The 17660-nt window shown below is 52.2% G+C and overlaps 6 protein-coding genes across 6 annotated transcripts; 3 read left to right on the top strand and 3 right to left on the bottom strand.

Moving 5' to 3' along the window:
• Positions 1-1856: 1856 nt before the first annotated feature.
• On the bottom strand, positions 1857-3817 carry atg15 (triglyceride lipase ATG15; the record flags this gene model as incomplete). The annotated part of the gene is made up of 2 exons (XM_057202374.1): positions 1857-3569; positions 3629-3817. 2 exons carry the CDS (start codon positions 3815-3817, stop codon positions 1857-1859), a joined length of 1902 nt encoding a protein of 633 aa, XP_057047658.1.
• Positions 3818-4241: 424 nt separating this feature from the next.
• N7474_010963 (VPS9 domain-containing protein) lies at positions 4242-6475 on the top strand (the record flags this gene model as incomplete). The annotated part of the gene is made up of 2 exons (XM_057202373.1): positions 4242-4558; positions 4612-6475. The coding sequence occupies 2 exons, from the start codon at positions 4242-4244 to the stop codon at positions 6473-6475; spliced, it is 2181 nt and encodes a 726-aa protein (XP_057047657.1).
• Positions 6476-6949: 474 nt separating this feature from the next.
• On the bottom strand, positions 6950-8491 carry N7474_010962 (uncharacterized protein; the record flags this gene model as incomplete). The annotated part of the gene is made up of 1 exon (XM_057202372.1): positions 6950-8491. One exon carries the CDS (start codon positions 8489-8491, stop codon positions 6950-6952), a length of 1542 nt encoding a protein of 513 aa, XP_057047656.1.
• A 696-nt stretch (positions 8492-9187) lies between these two features.
• Positions 9188-10489, bottom strand: N7474_010961 (uncharacterized protein; the record flags this gene model as incomplete). The annotated part of the gene is made up of 1 exon (XM_057202371.1): positions 9188-10489. The coding sequence occupies one exon, from the start codon at positions 10487-10489 to the stop codon at positions 9188-9190; it is 1302 nt and encodes a 433-aa protein (XP_057047655.1).
• Positions 10490-11255: 766 nt separating this feature from the next.
• Positions 11256-13907, top strand: N7474_010960 (RING-H2 finger protein; the record flags this gene model as incomplete). The annotated part of the gene is made up of 4 exons (XM_057202370.1): positions 11256-12872; positions 12941-13396; positions 13453-13728; positions 13788-13907. 4 exons carry the CDS (start codon positions 11256-11258, stop codon positions 13905-13907), a joined length of 2469 nt encoding a protein of 822 aa, XP_057047654.1.
• Positions 13908-14581: 674 nt separating this feature from the next.
• N7474_010959 (phosphoribosylglycinamide formyltransferase) lies at positions 14582-15357 on the top strand (the record flags this gene model as incomplete). Its single annotated transcript, XM_057202369.1, has 2 exons — positions 14582-15016; positions 15103-15357. The coding sequence occupies 2 exons, from the start codon at positions 14582-14584 to the stop codon at positions 15355-15357; spliced, it is 690 nt and encodes a 229-aa protein (XP_057047653.1).
• Positions 15358-17660: the final 2303 nt, after the last annotated feature.

Here is a 17660-nt window from a genome sequence, read left to right as displayed (position 1 = left end):
GCTGTATTACACAGTTCGTGATCTGAAGGTTGTGAGACACGGAAACCAAGTGCGGGGCATCCGGGCCGACCCTAGTACCGCGTAGTCTAATCATATGACTTGGCTGTCCCAACTCGAAGGAGAAGAGTGATTCCCCCTCGTCAGCGACTTGAGTACCTGCCATCATCATGGCCGAGCCATTGAGCACCACCGCAAGTGTGATTGGCGTTATTGCCCCAGCTTTGCATGGAATACGGCTTCTTTTGGATGACATAAAAAAGATCAAAGACGCCCCTGAGACCATCCAAAGCTTACAGGATCACTTATATCGAGTCAGCCTGGCACTTTCCTCTCTTCAGGGCGTTGAACCCGAAGAGTGGGAGTCATTGGGTTCTAGCGTCGCAGACCAAGCCAAATCAACCATTCAGTTCTGTGCAACTACATGCGATCGATTCAGAGCCGATCTCAAACTTTGGACGAGCCATTCTCACGGGGGATCATTTTCGTGGCGGGATCGAGCCAAAGTGGGCTTCATAAAACAAGGCGAAATAAAGTCGATTCAGAGACAACTTCAAAACTGCCAGGTCACCATTAATTCAGTGGTTAGCATAGCCACATTGTGAGTTACTCTACCACGCCAGGTTCTAGGTCCTATGAGATGTTAACGGTGCATACCTTGACTAAAACAGATATTGCTCGTTTCGTCAAAACCCCACCACCGAAGAGATCAAAGCAGTGGTATCAGAAGCGATATCTACAAAGCAGGGTGAAATCTCGAGTGCCGCCAATACGACGAATACCCAGCTAGTTGAGGTCACAGACATACTAGAGAAACTTATTGTCTCTAGTGATTCTCAGGACACGGCGGAGGAAACGGTACAGATGTCTAGGCAACTTCGTGAAGAGAAAGAAGCACTACACTGTTCTCGCGATCTTCTAGCCAAGCTTTTTGAAAGGGCTGAAGAGGACACTATACGGAAAGCAACAGGCCAAAACCAAGATCATTCCCCACGCGTGACATTTGGAAGTCAAAACTCTGGGTTTCAGATTGGGGTGAATAATGCGCCTATTAGCGGGATCACCTTCGGGGCTAAATGAAAGTATTTACTAAGGTCCCCAAGGAAATTCAATTGAGAAACGTGCACGGGCGAAGGCTTAGATGGCTCTCTAAATCTTGTTCAGCGTCAGAGTTCTTTTCGATTATTTTAGGTTATTAACACCGCGGGACCCTACATCGCGTATGGAGCCGAGCCTCTGATGGGCGAGACTGAGGTTCGAAGATAGCGGATTGGTGGTATTCGGCATTTTGCGCGACTCCTAGAGTCATGAAGCGATAGTTAGTACCCATCGTACTCAATGTGCCTGCTGGATTGGTCAGACATATAGTGGCATTTAATCCGGTACGGCCAAAGTTGAAGCAAATCATATACCAGAACGACAATGATATCAGAAGTATACAAATAGGAATGACTACAAACTACTACGGAGAATGGAAACACAAACTGATAATCCTTAATTATAGAATGATAGGGATCTCCCTTAAAATTCAGATGCAAAGTCTAAGTGGTATTCGTGTGTAGTTCCAAAAACAAGACATAGGAGGACTGCCTTTCTTCCACAGGGAACCATCTGAAAGTCTCCACCTCGGAAGAGCATTACAGGGAATGCTTCTTTACAAGGATATAGCAAAGTCGAGACGATGTTAAAAAACAGGAAAAGAACCTCAACTCTTCAACGCCAATCGGTCATGCCCACTCGGGCAAGGACAAAATGAAATAAAATGCTCGCTTCTGTGTTAGTCGTATCTCTCGTGAAACGAATTGCAGATCCAAACATAGAAAGGTGATCGCAAGTTATAGGAAAATAGATGATCGAGGTCACGGGTCGAGACAGATCAGTCCAAAAAACGCTCTGTGTGTACATGTATGGTGGTGAGGTTCCCCTGTAGAGGTGCTGGTCGGTACAGCAGTGGGCGCAGACGTGATAGGAGGCGTGCTGGTAGGTTCATCCAGACATCCCCAGAAAAGCCCCGGGGTCTTGCAAGTTGAAGACGTGGGCGTCGAGGCTGAAATGCCGGTTGTAGTTGGGTTGGAGGGATCACGGCAGCCAAACCATCCTCGCTCATGACATGTAGTTGATGATGTGGGTGTTGGCTCAGTTGTTGTGGCAGTGGGTGCTGGTGTTGCACTTGTTGTTGTGGTCGGGTCTTTGCAGCCAAACCAGCCCGGTGTCTTGCAGGTGGAGGTCGTCGTAGTGGTCTCTGACACCGTGGTGGTAGTGGTTGTCGTGGTTGGATCGAGACAGCCCCACCAGCCAGGTGTTTTACATGTTGAAGTCCTAGTCGGAGAGGTCGTTGTAGTAGTGGTCGTTGTAGTGGTCGTGGTGATCTCCGACCCGTTGCTGCGGAAGAACTTCCACAATTCGCAATCGTAGCATTCTTCCTCAGCCGCACATGCTGGAACCTGATCGTATACCTCGATGACGTCGGCGATGACAGCCTTAATCTTGTGGGTTCCAATCGCCACACGCCAGCCTTTGTCCCCGACGGTGTCATAAACGCACATCTGGCCGGTGTGGCATGCCGACTCCATCGCATAGCCACCCCATGTGCAGATCGAGTCGATTCCGTTGCACGTGCCCATATATACTGGGTCTGCCGTATGTCCAAAATGATATGCACCAGTGTACTGTCTTTTCTGGGGAAGACGTGGGTCATGGCCTGGAGGGCTTGGGAGACCCAGTCGAGCCGCCGGTAATGCTTCGGGGACCGCTTCGAACGTAACGACGGGTAGCCCAAAAGTCAGTCCTAGCAAGCTCGTCATTGCACCTCCCAAAGAATGGCCAGTGAGCCAGACGTTCGCATCAGGATAGATCTCTGTAACATTGGAGTAGAGATCAATCGCGGCTCGGTAGTATCGGTTCTCATCGTTCATGGCCTCGACGATGCAGGTCAAATTGGCGGAATAAGTGGCGTTTTGGCAATCGCAGACCTGTCTCCACAGATATGACCCTCCTTGTCCGCAGCAGCAACCGAAAAACAGGTTGTCGTTAACTTTATCATTGGTCGTGGTGCCAGCACCGTCGAACAAGGCGGGCGAGGTGCCTTTCAGGGAAATGACGATGGTGCTGTTCGACTTGTCCGCATATATGTGACCTCGGAGCCCGTCACCTTGCCATCCAAAACTGGACGAGTAGTTGAGATTGCCGTTGATGGGGAACCAGTCTTCCGTGCCGGGCTCTTCGATATAGTCATTTTGGGTCATCTTTGCAAATGTCAAAATGCTCTCTTTATCTGAGATGTTTGGGCCTGGCAGTGTGTCCATTACCCATTCAGATGGAGAGAGAACCGCTGCCGAGCCGGAAGACCGCGCAGCTGCCAGGTGCCCTTCGATCACCGGCAGACGCCGGTCGGCTAAGCGCTGTATCGTGATCGGGGTTGAGGAGGCGACCAGATATGGATGAGGTATAACCGGTTCCTTCTCGTTGCCATCTTCTGATAATGTCCACAGACGCGTATCTGGCTTGACGTCTAGACGCGCGTGAAGATCGGGGTGTTCATAGGTGCCTCGGTGGAAGATATGGCGCAGGGCCTGGTGGAAATAGTCAGCGTAAGCTCACCACAGCGACCAACATGCCACGTTCGACTTACAAACTCATAGGTTTCTGATGGGGGCTCTGCAGTATCCAGGGGGACCCTTGGCGGGATGATAGGCACCTGCGGTGGAGAGTCGAAGTAGGGCGGGCTAGAAGCGGAGACGGCGCCTGAGAGCAACGCCGACAGCAGAATGGTGGCCAGGTTGGGCCCGTGACCGAAGTGTTTCTGACGTGGACGAGGCATGGTGGATGGAAGCCTGATGAGCAGAGAGGATGAAAGGGAAGTTCTAAGAGCCAAGAGAGGTGAGTGACTACAGGAGAGGTGAGTCGCAACTGGGCACCTTATCTTATCACGGTGACGCAGCGCGGGAGAACCCAGCACGTGATGAGGACCCCGTGACGTGGGAAGTGTGAGTTAGTACGAGGTGGCCCCTTGACTTTGACAAGAATTATTCGGAATTTCATTTCAGATCGATGGCCCTGAGAACCATTGCTGCTTGTGAGCAGCACTGATTTGTCTCCCGTGGTGGTATCTCTCTCTCAACCATTGCAACGGCTCAAGGCAGCAAGCAGTCCGGGGAGCTCGGACGGCGATCTGCATCAGCTGGACTTGGGGCCGGAGAGTCACTCGCCTCTAACAGCCTGACAGGCCACATCATCTCTTAACCATGCCGGCAGACCCCGACGATGCTTCGTCTTCACACTCGGTGCGGTCTTTCACCAGAATGACGGGTTCAGACGAAACCCCCCAGGCGCCGGCGAGGGCGAAGACAGCTGCTGAACAGACAGAGTCAAGTGCGGTTTCACCGCCGTTACGGGTCGAGCAAGAAGAAAAAGTAACCAGCCCGGATGTGTTTGAAAGAAGGAGCTCTGCGGATTCCAGCGCTGCGGCCGACGGACAAGCAGACGAAGGCTTTGTGCTGTCTCGAAGCGTGCAGAATCCATCAGAGGAACTCCCAATCGAACTAATAAGCTTAACGGACCGGTGCGCTCTCTGATACCCCTCCTATTAGCCCACATCTAATGTTTGGTGGTTAGGTTTGTCGCCTCCTTGAGCGCCAGAGTACACAACACTCCTCCCAACATCGACAAGATTTCCCAACTCTTCCAAGTATTCTATAGCCGCGCCGAATCTCATATCGCCACCCATATATCTGCCCTTGCATCTCGCATAAACCGCGATCCGTCACCCACCATCCCCACAAAACCCCGGCCGACGGGACTATCGAAATTGAGCAGCAAGCGCTCCCAGGATGATTTTGGGCAGGCGCCCACGGGACGTCAAATGTTGACGGCATCGGAAGTTGCGGAGAGACGCAAGGCTCGCAAAGCGCTCGAACACAAACGAATGGCCCTGGAGGAGGCTGCAGAACGACGGGTCTGTGAGCTTGTTTACGATAAAATCTGGAGACACAAAAGTACGCTAGATGACGTTCGGGATGAGAAGTTGCGTTCCAAAACGGCAGCTTTGCTCCTCGTTGGCATTGACTTGAAAGATCTTGGCATCGATGTTGATCTCACCTCGATCGATAATGAAAAGCAAGATGAAGCAAATGAGTGTTTCGCGCAGGCCCGCGACTGTCTCGCGAAGATGAACGATGAAAAATACCCCCTGGGGAAGCTTCAGCAGCTGTCTACTGCACACAAAGCGATTGTCGATGCTCTGACCAAGCTACTGCCATCATCTTCTTCCGCAGACGAGATCCTGCCTACTCTGATCTACTGTCTTGTCACTTGCCCGCCTGAAGGAATCAACATCATCAGCAATCAACTCTTTATCCAGCGTTTCAGATCATCAAACAAGCTCGATGGCGAGACTGCTTACTGCTTGACTAACCTTGAAGCTGCAATCAGTTTTCTGGAAAACGTTGATCTGTCCACGCTACGCGCCGATGAGCAGGACGGCATCGGCAAGGCTTTAGGCGAGTCGACGCCGCCATCATCGGAACGAGTCGATCCTTTCCGGCCGCCTAAAGAAACTGCAATCTCGTCCGTAACGTCAGTATCTGCTTCACCCGAGCTCTCGAAACCAGAGACCAAGGAATCTGCCGCGTCCACACTACCCAAACCACAACATCCCACAACACCACAGCAACGACGTCTCAGTAACTTATTTCAACCACCTGCAAAAGTCCTCGGGGCGGCCAACGACGCGGTCCGCAACACCGCCGACCAAGGATTGAAGAATATCGGCCAAACGCTGGATAGCAGCTTCAACTTTCTCTTTGGCCGCCTGAAGGAGATGCAGATCAATCAAGGGCCTGATATGCAAGGCGGAAGACCAGTTCTACCCAAAACACTCGCCGAAGCCCGCCGCCTCATCGCAGAAGGCGGCAAGCAAGACCCAACGCACGATGATCTGGTCACAGTCCACCCCGCACCACTCGACGACGGCGAGCAGACACGAAGCAGCTCCAGAGCAACAGGGCACTCGGGCGACGGACAAACGCCCCGCGATCCAAGTGCAGACAGCAACCGCGCCCAGACAAGCAGTAGACGATCAATAGCAACATCTAATCAGCATCGAGAAGATCAGAACTCAAACAGTCCTACCCCCACCCCGCTGGAATCGATGCGCCAGTTCGGCAACACCTTCAACCCGCTCAATCACATTCCCGGAATGATCAAGAACTTTGGCCGCAATACACCCGACACTCCAGCCGGTCGCTCATTGTCTCCCGCGACGATAGACCGGCTGAAGATGTCGCCTATGTCCACAGATGGGGCCGGTAGCACGGTAACACCGCTTTCTACGTCTTCGGGTAAGATTGACCCTCCGATCCAGCGGTTCCTTGAGATACAGGATGCGGCTGAGCTTCGCGTTGGGGAGGTGGCGACTTTACTGGATGATTATAAGAGACTCGCTGCTGCGCTGTATAAGCCGAACAATCCGTCGCGCTGAAGTACAGAGCAGCAGCGATCATATCTTGCTCTAACAGTTTTGCATCATTTTGAAGCCTTGTGTCATTTTCTTAAGAAGAAGAGGAGAAATCCTTGCATTATGGGGAAATAGTCGACGGCGTTTTGAGGAGGTGATTATATCCTATCTGGGTGGATGAACGTTCAAAGCATTTAGAAATCATAACAGATGCAGAATAAACCGTGTGGTGGTGATACAGCCTCGCAGGAAAAATGCTTTTCACAATCTCAGAGAATCCCGAAAATATGATTGCAGCCGTTGAGATGCAGGGCCATGTGCGCCGTAGGAAAGATGCAGACAGAATAATAAAAACAAATTTTGGGGTACAAGATGAGGGTATTGATTCGAAGTTGAGAAACGAAAACCGCTTAGTGATTCAAAAAGCTTCAACACCGGCAATATGAATGCAGTCAAGTCAATGAGAAAATAAATAAACAGCTGAGACAAGGGAATATCTCAAGCATCCCGTCCTCGCAGAACCTCCGCACCACCAGTGCGCATCTCCTGCAACTTAGTCGACAGTTCCTGATTCTGCTCCTCGATCTGATCATGTCGGCGTTTAACCTCCGTCTCAAAAGCAGCAGCCGTACGGCGACGAGCACGTCTCGATTTCTTCATCTCAGAGAGCAGGTGGCAGAAGCGATCGAGCAACTGGTCTCCACATTCTTCCCATTCGTCGACGGTCATGCGAGATAGGAAGGTGTGACGTTCTTGGTCTGTCTGTTTCAAAAGCTGAGACACAGCGTCTTTCGGAGACTCGCTGTCTGGGGAGATGTCCTGGGGTTGTTGTTGTGGCTGTTGTGGGGGAGGGGACTGGAATGGTGATCGTACGGGAACCGGAGACGGCGCTCTGTCGAAGGGCTCGGCCTGGAGATCCGAAAAGGACTTCTGGTAGAGAACGTCCGGGGGATAGTCTGCTTCGAAGATTCGCTTTTTCGAATGAATAATTGTGTCTCGACGACGACGTGTGGAACCAGCGATGAACGGGTCTTGGATGGTGTCATCGTCGGCATCAAGGTCGGTCAGATTGGTGATATCGAATGCATTGAGTGAATGGACGCTGTCTCGTCTGTCGTCGAGTCCCAGTCTTTGGTCTAGGCCATCCTCAGTGATGTTGCCTTCGTCCTCGAGGGGACGGAGAGCGGCCATATGGAGTGTTCGTTCCGGCTGTAGCGAAAGCTGGACGCCCTGACGGGTTGGCGAAATATCCAGCTGTTCAAGTAGTGAAGGCTTTGGTGGACTGAAGCGGGACCGCGCCCGCGGAGTTCCAGACGTACTGCGCGGAAGAATGGGCTTCCTGGTCCCGGGTGGAGGCAGCATCTGGCCCAGCTTGCGGGGCTGATGATGGGGGGCTGTGTTCACTGGAATCGGATCCATTGGCTTCGAAGGCGCTCTCTTGCTGGCAGACCAGAAGTTCTCCAGGCGTCGGCTCAGAGGCTCCTCGGTTGCACGAGGCTTGTGGGTGTAGTACCCTGCGCGGATCTCGTCGACATTCTCGTCGTCCCCAACAGAAGAAGTCAACTGGCTTCCGTCGTCGCCATCATCTGCATCCTCGGAGACAAATCCTGCCTCCTTCATGGCCTTGTTGCCGAGACCATCATACCAAGCAGACCCGTGAGAGCGCCGGGTATGTCGTGGCTGGTACATAGACTGTGGTTCATGGGTAGCGAATGCGGTATCTGCATTCGATGCTGTGTGAGACTGATTATCATCCGCTCCATAGATGCTTGTTCCTGCAATGGTGGAATCATCGACTGCTTCGACATCTGTGTCGAAAGCGTCTCGCTGCTGCAATGCATGGTCGAGAGATGCTTGGGACGGGTCCGCGAACCCAGCTCTCTCCTTGCCATTTGAAGGGGGCAGCTCAAATAGATTAGTTGCTGGCACCTCGACCTTTGCTTGTTCCGCACGCAATTGTCGTGTCTGGAGGGAAGCCGTCCTGCGTACTGCTGCAGACTGCCCAGCTTCCTTAGAGTGGATGTAGTCGCCCACGCCCATGGTGGAAAACTGATTGAAAAAAAAGAAAAGAAAGAAAAGCCTAAGAGACGGTCCCAGAGAGATCAGGAGCGACTGGGAAAGCAACCCACATTTCAAGATGGAAAGGGTGGACAGAGAAGCAGCGTGTCACAGTTGCAGGTCAAACACGAAGGGATCCAGGGGTCACGTGACACCATATAATGAATAGGTGATTGATGCCTATATAAATAGATGGTAGGTTTTATTTCTAAACCATCTTAACTAGGTACAAATCATCAATAATATTAGCCTGATAGGTTAAGCTTTAGACTAATATTGATTCGCATTTTGAATGTCCTAACTTTAAGCTATGCTCTCCCCTTTCTTTATTGTCTTTGAAGAAGTTTACATGCTACGTTTAGTTGCATGCTGTGAACAGATGGCATTTCTAAGCTAGATTTGACTATTATGACTAGAATAGTGTTAGATAGTAGAGTTTTATTTGGATTACAAAGTAGTTTTAAGAGCGCTAAAGCTAAGACCTTGAGATTATGCAAAAATAGGCTTTTATGGGCCCCCGTTGGGCCTATTGTGGTAGGGAGTCTAGTGGCCAAGCCCATCGTGGGTTGGGCTATGGGCCGAGAGATTACAAACGAGTGGGAGGAGCGAAAACCCAAAAAATATAGCATTTCATTAGATCGTAGAATATGATACATGGCATTAATCGACTTCCCTTTCTCAGTCAAAGGGCGAGCCGTCATCAATATGGAAGTGCTCAAGGTTGTATGCGACGCTCCTTCCACGCTTCTTGGCCTTCTCGAAGAACTCAAGGGACTTCTGCACCTCCGTCTGGCGCTTCTCGTTGGCAAGCCTTTGCTCGCGTCTGGCATGAATAGTGCTCGGCAGGTCATCCATGGCCATCTCATCGGGATCGGATCCATCTGCATTCTCCGGTCGTGTCTGCAAGGATGAAACAAACAAATCACCAATCCAAAGCGACACCATGCCTCTGAGTTCCAACAGTCCCGGAGAGTCCATATACGGAGGTGACACAAGAAGTTCGTCCATACGTGCTGCAATTTGCTGTGCGTTGTCTAATTCGCGTGCTCTAGTTGCCGCAATGAGAAAATGCTTCTTGTCCTTCGACCCTTCGTTATGCTCGCGGTCCGGTGAGGAATCGTCTTCTGGGGAGAGTTCATCAGATGAATCATCGCGGCGAATATCAATCTTTTGCCTCGCGGCATTGCCCTCTTCTTGGACGACATAAATCCACAGTCCGAACATGGCGGGGTAAAAGTGCAGTGAAGAAATGGCATTCGGGGCGGATTTGGTATATGGGTGATGGAGAATTAGTCTCTCATAATACTCCTTGGCGTCTGCAAACCCCTTTTCCGTGAAGGGGAGTGTCGGGCTTTCTGTGGTATTGGGAGTTTCTGGAGATCCACCTTGATCTGCAACACCCACTGCTTCCTGCTGACCTTGACGCAGGAGGATTTCAGCACCGATGCCCCATCTGTCATCAGTACGCACATCCATCGGAAGGCCTTTGAAGGACTCGCGCAAGATCAAACCCCATGCTCTCCCAGCGCGGATGTAATCCCCTTGGAGTAGACAACGGTGGAGGATGGCGGTCATAGCTGACAGATGCTGGTACCGGATGTTCCCTTGCTGCGCCGAGGACTGAGGTGGATAGATGGGAGGTGACAGGGTGGACAATGCCTTGACAAGACGGATAGCCTGAGCTTCCTTGCTCGAACGCTTTTCCTTGGGCGGTCCATGAGGGAAATGGCCGCCGGGCAACTCCTGATTGAAGGAAAGGCCTGCTATTCGATATTGATGCGCCTCGTTTGGCGTCAAGACTAACGAATGCCCAGCATCTGTAGCATCGGTGGTTTCGCCGGCATCTTCATCGTCGTCGGTCCATGCATCACTGTGCTTCTTGCGCTTCCGGCGCTCAAGTTGAGTCAGGCGAGGACCGAGCGGTTGGTTCCAAAGGGGAAGAGGCAGAGAAAAAGAGGAAGCCGAGGGAGTAGATGCCATAAGAAGGAAAAGAAAAAGTTTGGGGTGCGACAACGAATGCGACAACGAATCCACCTGACGTGTTGACTAAGAGCCGAGAGCAAAGCAGGCAAACACCCGACAGTTATGTTATCACTCCCTCGCTCTCTTATATTACTCACTCACTCACTCACTCACTCATCAACCTTTCCCGTCCTCCCTCCTTCTCCAATCCTCCCTCCCTTTCTCCATTCTGTTCCTTGTCACCCGTGGATTTCCTTGGCTGCTAGTCCACGCTCTCTGATCTCCGCCACCCGCGCCTTGCCCGCATTCGCAGCTCGGGTACATCGTCGTCGTACTGTGGGCAGTGCTTGGGTTGTCAGACAGTCTGATACTGCCGGTCACAGAATCTCGTATTGGACAGAGGGCTGATCTAACACCGTTGGCCACCACGCTCTGGGAGCATTTATCGCTGCCCTTGCCGAGCGAGTTACAACGCGGTCTTTCTTGCGGCGCTTTCTCTCCACCATCCGTGGGTACCCGGCCTCTTGCCAACGCCTTGTGCACCGTTTCCTTTTTTGTTTCCAACTCGTGTATTCGCCCAGGCACTGGCTTGATTTGAATTCCTCCCAAGCATCATCAACCGGTACGCTTATTCCCGTTCATCCCCAACGCCTCAACATTTCGGTTCAATCAGGCGCTGATACGGTTGTCACTTCCTAGCCCTGGTATACTCTTATGGCAGTAAACGACTTCTGATACTCTCCTCACTCTCGTCCGCGCTTTGCCTCACAGTCATTCTGTTACTATGGGACAGTCTTCCTCCACACAACGTGAACGTCCTGACATTGGTTATTCGGAACATCTTGCGCCTTTCTCGGCGGACCGCAACCTTGATACAAGGAATGAAGACATGAACAACGGACAGACAACTGAGGATAGTGGAGGGGTCGGCTCCTCGTTCAGTGATCAAATAAATTCAATTCCCGGTCAGGATACCACATCGGACCAACAGACCGAGGCGCCAGACACATGGCAACAACCCACTCGGCTTTCTGGAGGGTACTTGCCTCATATGCGAAGTATTGAAGAAGAGAATACCCTTGAGGTTGACCCGACTCATCGCGAATACCGTTCTGCGGCCATCGCTCGAATGGTAGCAAGACGGCAATCCACCATGTCAAGGCTGGGTTCAAGAATCTTGCCAAATTCAGTCATCCGTGGTCTTCTCAGCAGTCAGGAAGAGACACCTGCAGAGGGTCATGCGCATCGGCATGGGATGGTCTCAAGGACAATTCCAAGGACCGAGGCTGCTCACAGCAGTGGTCGCTTCAGTCCGTTCGGTTCACTTAGTTCTAGGGGCATTACTCGACGGCGTACCACTCGAGGGCCCTACTTTATCCCACGCGCAGAATCCTCAGGCGTGTCGGATCCGTCCGCAAACCCTTCATATCTTGATCTGGCTGCCGAACGGGACCCGGAACCCACCAGAGCATCCTGGCGTCGCAGTGCCCGTCTCCACCGTATGCGGCACTCGATTTCTAGCCCGATTTCTCACATGTTCGGACAGTCTCTCGCCGACATGGATCCTCATCAGCTCGGGGATGCTTCAAATCTGCCTACTGTTCCCGCTTTCGATGAAGGCTTCCCGAGAGCCATGGACACTAGTTCGGACTTCACCGAGCCTCCGCATGAGCTCGATTCTGTGGAACCAGAAATACAACACGGGGAGCACTTGTCTCCCACATCCCCTGGTCAGACGAATGCTGGTATTCCGGGAATGCGACGTATTCCTGCTCTACTCAGGGCACGATCTTCTCGAGTCTTGCGGCGAGAGGAACAGACGCCATTGTCACGCGTTTTGCAACTTGCTGCAGCTGCTATCGCTGCCCAACTTTCGGGGACCACCGGTCCTGTGTTGCCAAACATACAATCTTTAGGAAATGATGGGCTGGATGGTTCGTTGGAGAACTTCATTAATAGTTTACAAAACGCCACATCCGCCCAAGCCCAGCCAACTGCCACCGGGGAAGGTCCAAGCAACTCTGAAAACGAGGGCCCATCTCAGCCTGTCAACTTTCTACGCGTTTTTCGATTTGCCAATTCAGAACCTTCCGGACAGAGCACTCCTGGACGGAGCAACGCCAGTGGCTCTCAAGAACAAGGCACGCAGACCGATGCAATGGATCTTGACGGACCTTCAGAGGGGGGTGAAGGGCGGACAGTCACTCTCGTCGTGGTTGGGGTGAGATCAGTTCCGACAAGCAACGGAGGGAATGCAGAACAACAAGGTACCCCCGTAGGTCCTGGCCTGGATGCCTTGCTGGGTGGTTTGCCATTCCTATCGCCCAACGCTGTTCCTCGACCCCCGGATCTCACGCAACGAGCAGATGGGCTGCCACGGCTGCAAGCTCCTCGACAGTCCGTTGGTCTTCAACCCTCTGCCGGCGCTCCGGACCTCCCCCGCCAGCCGATTTTGAATCCATCTCGCAGGTTGTCAGATGCTGGGCCTCGCGCTGCCTACCCCCTTTCATTCCTACTGCCCTGTCGGAGAGTCCACCGGGACCTATTCCGCCTCCGTCGACTCCAGCGGACCAGGGCTTGTCAGCTGTGTCTTCGGGCACCTCAACTCCTAGTCGCAGGCCGTCCTCCGCTTCGGCAATGTACCCGGACGCTTTGCCTATACTGAACGAAGATCAGTCTTTGCAGCCAACAGTAGAGCCTGCCGACGATGCTATTCCGCCTCCCAGCACCGCTCACCGACGCCGTCGGATCGATTCTGAATTTGCTCGACACCGGGCCCTTGGATCGGGTGCTGTTCGACGCAACGGGATGGTCGAACCTGATCAGCCCTCCCCAAGCAGCGGTCGAAGCTGGTTGATCTATGTTGTGGGAACCAATCTATCGGAAAATCACCCGGCATTGACGACTCCAAGTCTGTTTACTGATGTGAGTCTTTCCTTCATGTTATGTTTTTCGACGACAACTGACAGACGCTCCTTTAGAATCCCACTTACGAAGACATGATTCTGCTCTCATCCCTTTTGGGTCCCGCCAAGCCTCCCGTTGCCACTCAAGCCGACGTCAACTCTGCCGGAGGTTTGTATCGTCTGGTCGAATACGGTGGCTCATTGGTTGCGGAGTTGGTGGATGGCGCAGGCGCCATTCAACTTCAGGATGGAGAGCGCTGTCTGATCTGCTTGAGTGACTATGAGGTCGCCGAGGAGGTCCGGGAGCTGGCTAAATGCAAACATATCTACCACAAAGATTGCATTGATCAGGTACGTCCCGCATCATCCGCGCTTTTCTGCAATTGTCTGCTAACTAACGCGTGTGCTAGTGGCTGACTACCGGACGGAACTCTTGCCCCCTTTGCCGAGGTCAGGGTGTGCATGAGACCTCGACCAGCAGCAATAATCCCGCTCCCGATTCGGCATCTCCCGATGTTCCGATTGTCTGATTTATTTTTTCTTGCCATATGTCCCGAAGAGGGACACTCGAGCCTCCTCTCTTCTGAGCTTAGCATGAAGCGCCTGTTTTAGAACATTTTTTTTTCACGAACTTTCTTTTTTTGTCTCATTGATATCCCCTTTCCCTTCAACCTGTGTCTTTTTTTTTCCCCTTTCTTTTCATTTACGCTGGAGAGACTAGACGACATTATTTTGGGGGCAGATGACTCTTTGCCTACATCTCCATTCGTCTCGGTTGATGGGCACCTCTACAAATACCCTCTGTCCTGTATCTTTCTGTTGGATTATGATATGGCGCTTTTACTGTTCATACATACTTGAATCAAAATATTTCTGTTTTTTCTCATTCAACACGGTGGGCTTGGTACAAGACAGTATAGAGTCGGGCCGTCCAAAATGCCCCTCGGCTGACTCAGCATCTCCGATTTCGAGAAATTCTGGTCTTTGCCTCACATCTGCTCTGACTGCTCCAGGCTTTAGCTCTGTGGGCGTATCAAACACCAATTGACCTTGACCGCGCCCGACGCTCACTCTACAAGGATTGTCCAACACCTTTCACGGCCGAAACGACCACGTTTTCTACGACAAGCTCAATGACCATCTAACCTCACCAAACACCTCCACCAACGCTCCCTCCCTCTCTTTCCCCAAACACAAACACACGATGGCCTCCGCGACGTCCGCGACGCCCGCGATCCGCCTCACCGTCCTGATATCAGGCAACGGCTCAAACCTTCAAGCCGTGATCGACAAAGTGGCAGCGGGCCAACTGGGCGCAACGACGACGATCGTGCGCGTAATCTCCAACCGCAAAGACGCCTTCGGGCTGGAGCGCGCAAGGAAGGCAGAGATTCCTACGCATTATCACAATCTCGTCAAGTACAAGAAGCAGCATCCCCCGACGACCGAGGGCATCCAGGCCGCGCGCGAGGAGTACGATGCAGAGCTTGCACGGCTGATTCTCGCGGACGCACCGGACCTCGTCGTGTGTCTGGGATTCATGCATGTTTTGTCTCCGCGGTTTTTGGAACCGCTGCAGAAGACGAATACGCGGATCATTAATTTGCATCCTGCGCTACCTGGGGCGTTCAACGGTGTGGTAAGTTTTCTCTGTTAGCTTCCCAACAATTTAGGGCAAGTGGATCACGGATAGATTTAACCCTTTTCCTTTTCTTTCTTCTGCAGAATGCGATTGAGCGAGCCCATGCGGCATGGTTGGAGGGCAAGATCGACAAGACCGGGGTGATGATCCACGATGTGATCTCGGAGGTGGATATGGGAACACCCATCCTCGTGCGGGAGATTCCTTTTCGGAAGGGAGTCGACGAGGATGTGCATCAGTTTGAAACGCGGGTACATGAAGTCGAATGGGGAACCGTCATTGAGGGAGTGGGTATGGTGATCCAGGAGCTGGTGGCCCAGAAGCAAAAAGGATCATGACGGGTGAGAGAGAGGCTCGTGTGTTGGTCCGGGGGCCGGGGCGGGTGCGTCCCGGTGTGGTTTGACATTATTCTTGCCCGGCCCCAAGCTTGCTGTTCTGTATAGATGGTCGGTGGAGTGGATTCATTCGTCGGCCGGTTGACGAATTGACGACTTGGTTTGTACTATGTAAAAAGTCAAAAAAGAGATCTACAAGGCACGCCGGCAAGGCGCCCAGCAGCAAAGAGCCAAGACTGGGCCATGCAGAATTAAGGCCTACGCCCGAAGGCCCCGGCAATCTAGGCAGAGAGCCGGGGCTTCACCGGGTATCTGTGCCGGCATTGGGGATGCGTGGAGATGGGATGGCGTGAGATGAGTATCAACTGCTATAGGGATCATAGGGATCAAATCACCCCTGCAATGAAGCGCATTTTCTCACCGAAACAATCACATGTGTACAGTTACGGGTCCGAGGATTTGGAGTTTGGTCCAAGCCACGAGGATTGGATGATGCATTGCAACCCTGTCACTTTGAACAAGCGCCGGTCCATGCGCTCGGAGCCTTCCAGTAGTGTTGGTGCCTTGTCTGCCTAGGTACATCCGGAGCTTACGGAGCGCTACGCGCTGGCGCCCGCCCCCCCATTTGTCTAGATTAGGTAAAAGGAGAGCGACGGGAAACGCTGCCAAGCTGGTCTTATACTTGGTGGTCTCGGAAGGAAGACCGGCGGGGCACAACTTATTTTTCGCTTCTTTTCTATTTGATGTCTAGTTCCTTTTCTGTACTGTGAGAGTCATCTCAACTCGTGATAATATTGATTCAATCGCTGAAATCCAGTATGAAAAAAGTACACGAGGACAACTTCCAAAAACTGATCATCGCAAACCCTTGGCAGGGCATAGAACCAAACTCTTGAGCAGGAGAGACATTCTTAGCGCCAACCCCTCCCTTCCCTTTCTGCCTGTTGATCTGTGGCTCCCCGGTGGAAACTCTGTCGCTCTCAAGACCTACTGCACTAGGTATAGCTAGTTGCATGACCCACAACCCACACTGGGACAAGAATAATGCACGTACTCCGTGCCTGCAACGAGGATCAATGCCTATGCCTCCTATTCGATCCAGAACTGGCTGATCTTTTTTCTTTCCTTTTTTTTTTTGCCACGTCTGCTGCCCTGCTCGCACGCAATCACAATCATAGCGAGCACACAATTCACATTGGCTCGTTCGGAACAAGTCTCCACCGTCTCTGGCAGGGATTAGCGCGCCTCAGTAAATTTTATCCGGCGGCCTTCTTCTTTCCTGTCCGCCGGAATGTCGGGTTGCGCACGGCCCCGGCTTACTTTGGGTAAAAGACCTAGTGTACATATCCTGACAACCAGTGTATACGAAATGAAGCTAGTTGCGATGGTACAGATTGCGGTAAGCCGTTAGGCTAGCAGGAAATTGAGAAGTCACTTTTTTTTCCCGTCTTTTCTATTCTATTCTTATCCCCAGGAGGGTCTCTGCTGATCGTGTTGCTGCTGCTCCCGGATTACGGAACCTATTCCATTATTCATTATTCATTATTTTGACCGGCCTGACCACCACCGGCCCACATCGCGCCAGGGCTGTCAAACCGGCGTCGATCAGGCACAGGGGGCCGGTCAATCTTGGCCCCCCCCTCGAACATGGATTGGACTTGCCCGGAGACTTTTTTTGCAGCAATCATGGAGCAGTGGGCTTATCGTTGCCGGAAATGAGGCTGTCCCAACATCCCCGACGAACGGTGTCTCGGTACTAATAATAATAAATACCATGCATAAGCCGGTAGTTTGGCTAGCAGCCAATAGCTGATCTCGTGTACCGTAGGACGATGTTCACCCTTGGATCCACGCAGGAGTAGTCCGATGTGGGATGGTCCAAGTGGGTTAGATGGATGGATGGATAGAGTATGTCCGGCCGAACCCTCGGAGCGGCGCATTTACGCATTTGGGGGAGGCTTAGAAGGGATTCTGGTGCTGGAGGATGTGGCTGGAAAGGGGCGGCCACCCATTCTTCCCCCGTATCCCGGGCGTATTTTTTTCTCCATAGATCTTCATCGATGATCCTATTCCTTTCAAGCCACCACCGAGGTTCATCCAGATTGATGGCTTGTGTGCTGTGTAGATCGAGAATTAAGGAGGATGATCAGCCCAGTAGTGGCTGCGACCCCTGGTTTTGTGTTTGGTGTCCAGGCAGAATCGGAATGAACGTAGAACCTTTAGTTAGTAGGTGTAGTCATCCTCTCGGGCCTGACCTCACCTCTTCCCCAACACGGACTAACTATTCATTCCAACTGCGACAACTA

Source organism: Penicillium riverlandense, assembly GCF_028828495.1.
Source record: "Penicillium riverlandense strain IBT 135883 chromosome Unknown utg000011l_segment0_segment0, whole genome shotgun sequence".
Classification (NCBI taxonomy): domain Eukaryota; kingdom Fungi; phylum Ascomycota; class Eurotiomycetes; order Eurotiales; family Aspergillaceae; genus Penicillium; species Penicillium riverlandense.
This window is presented reverse-complemented; position numbering and strand designations above follow the sequence as displayed.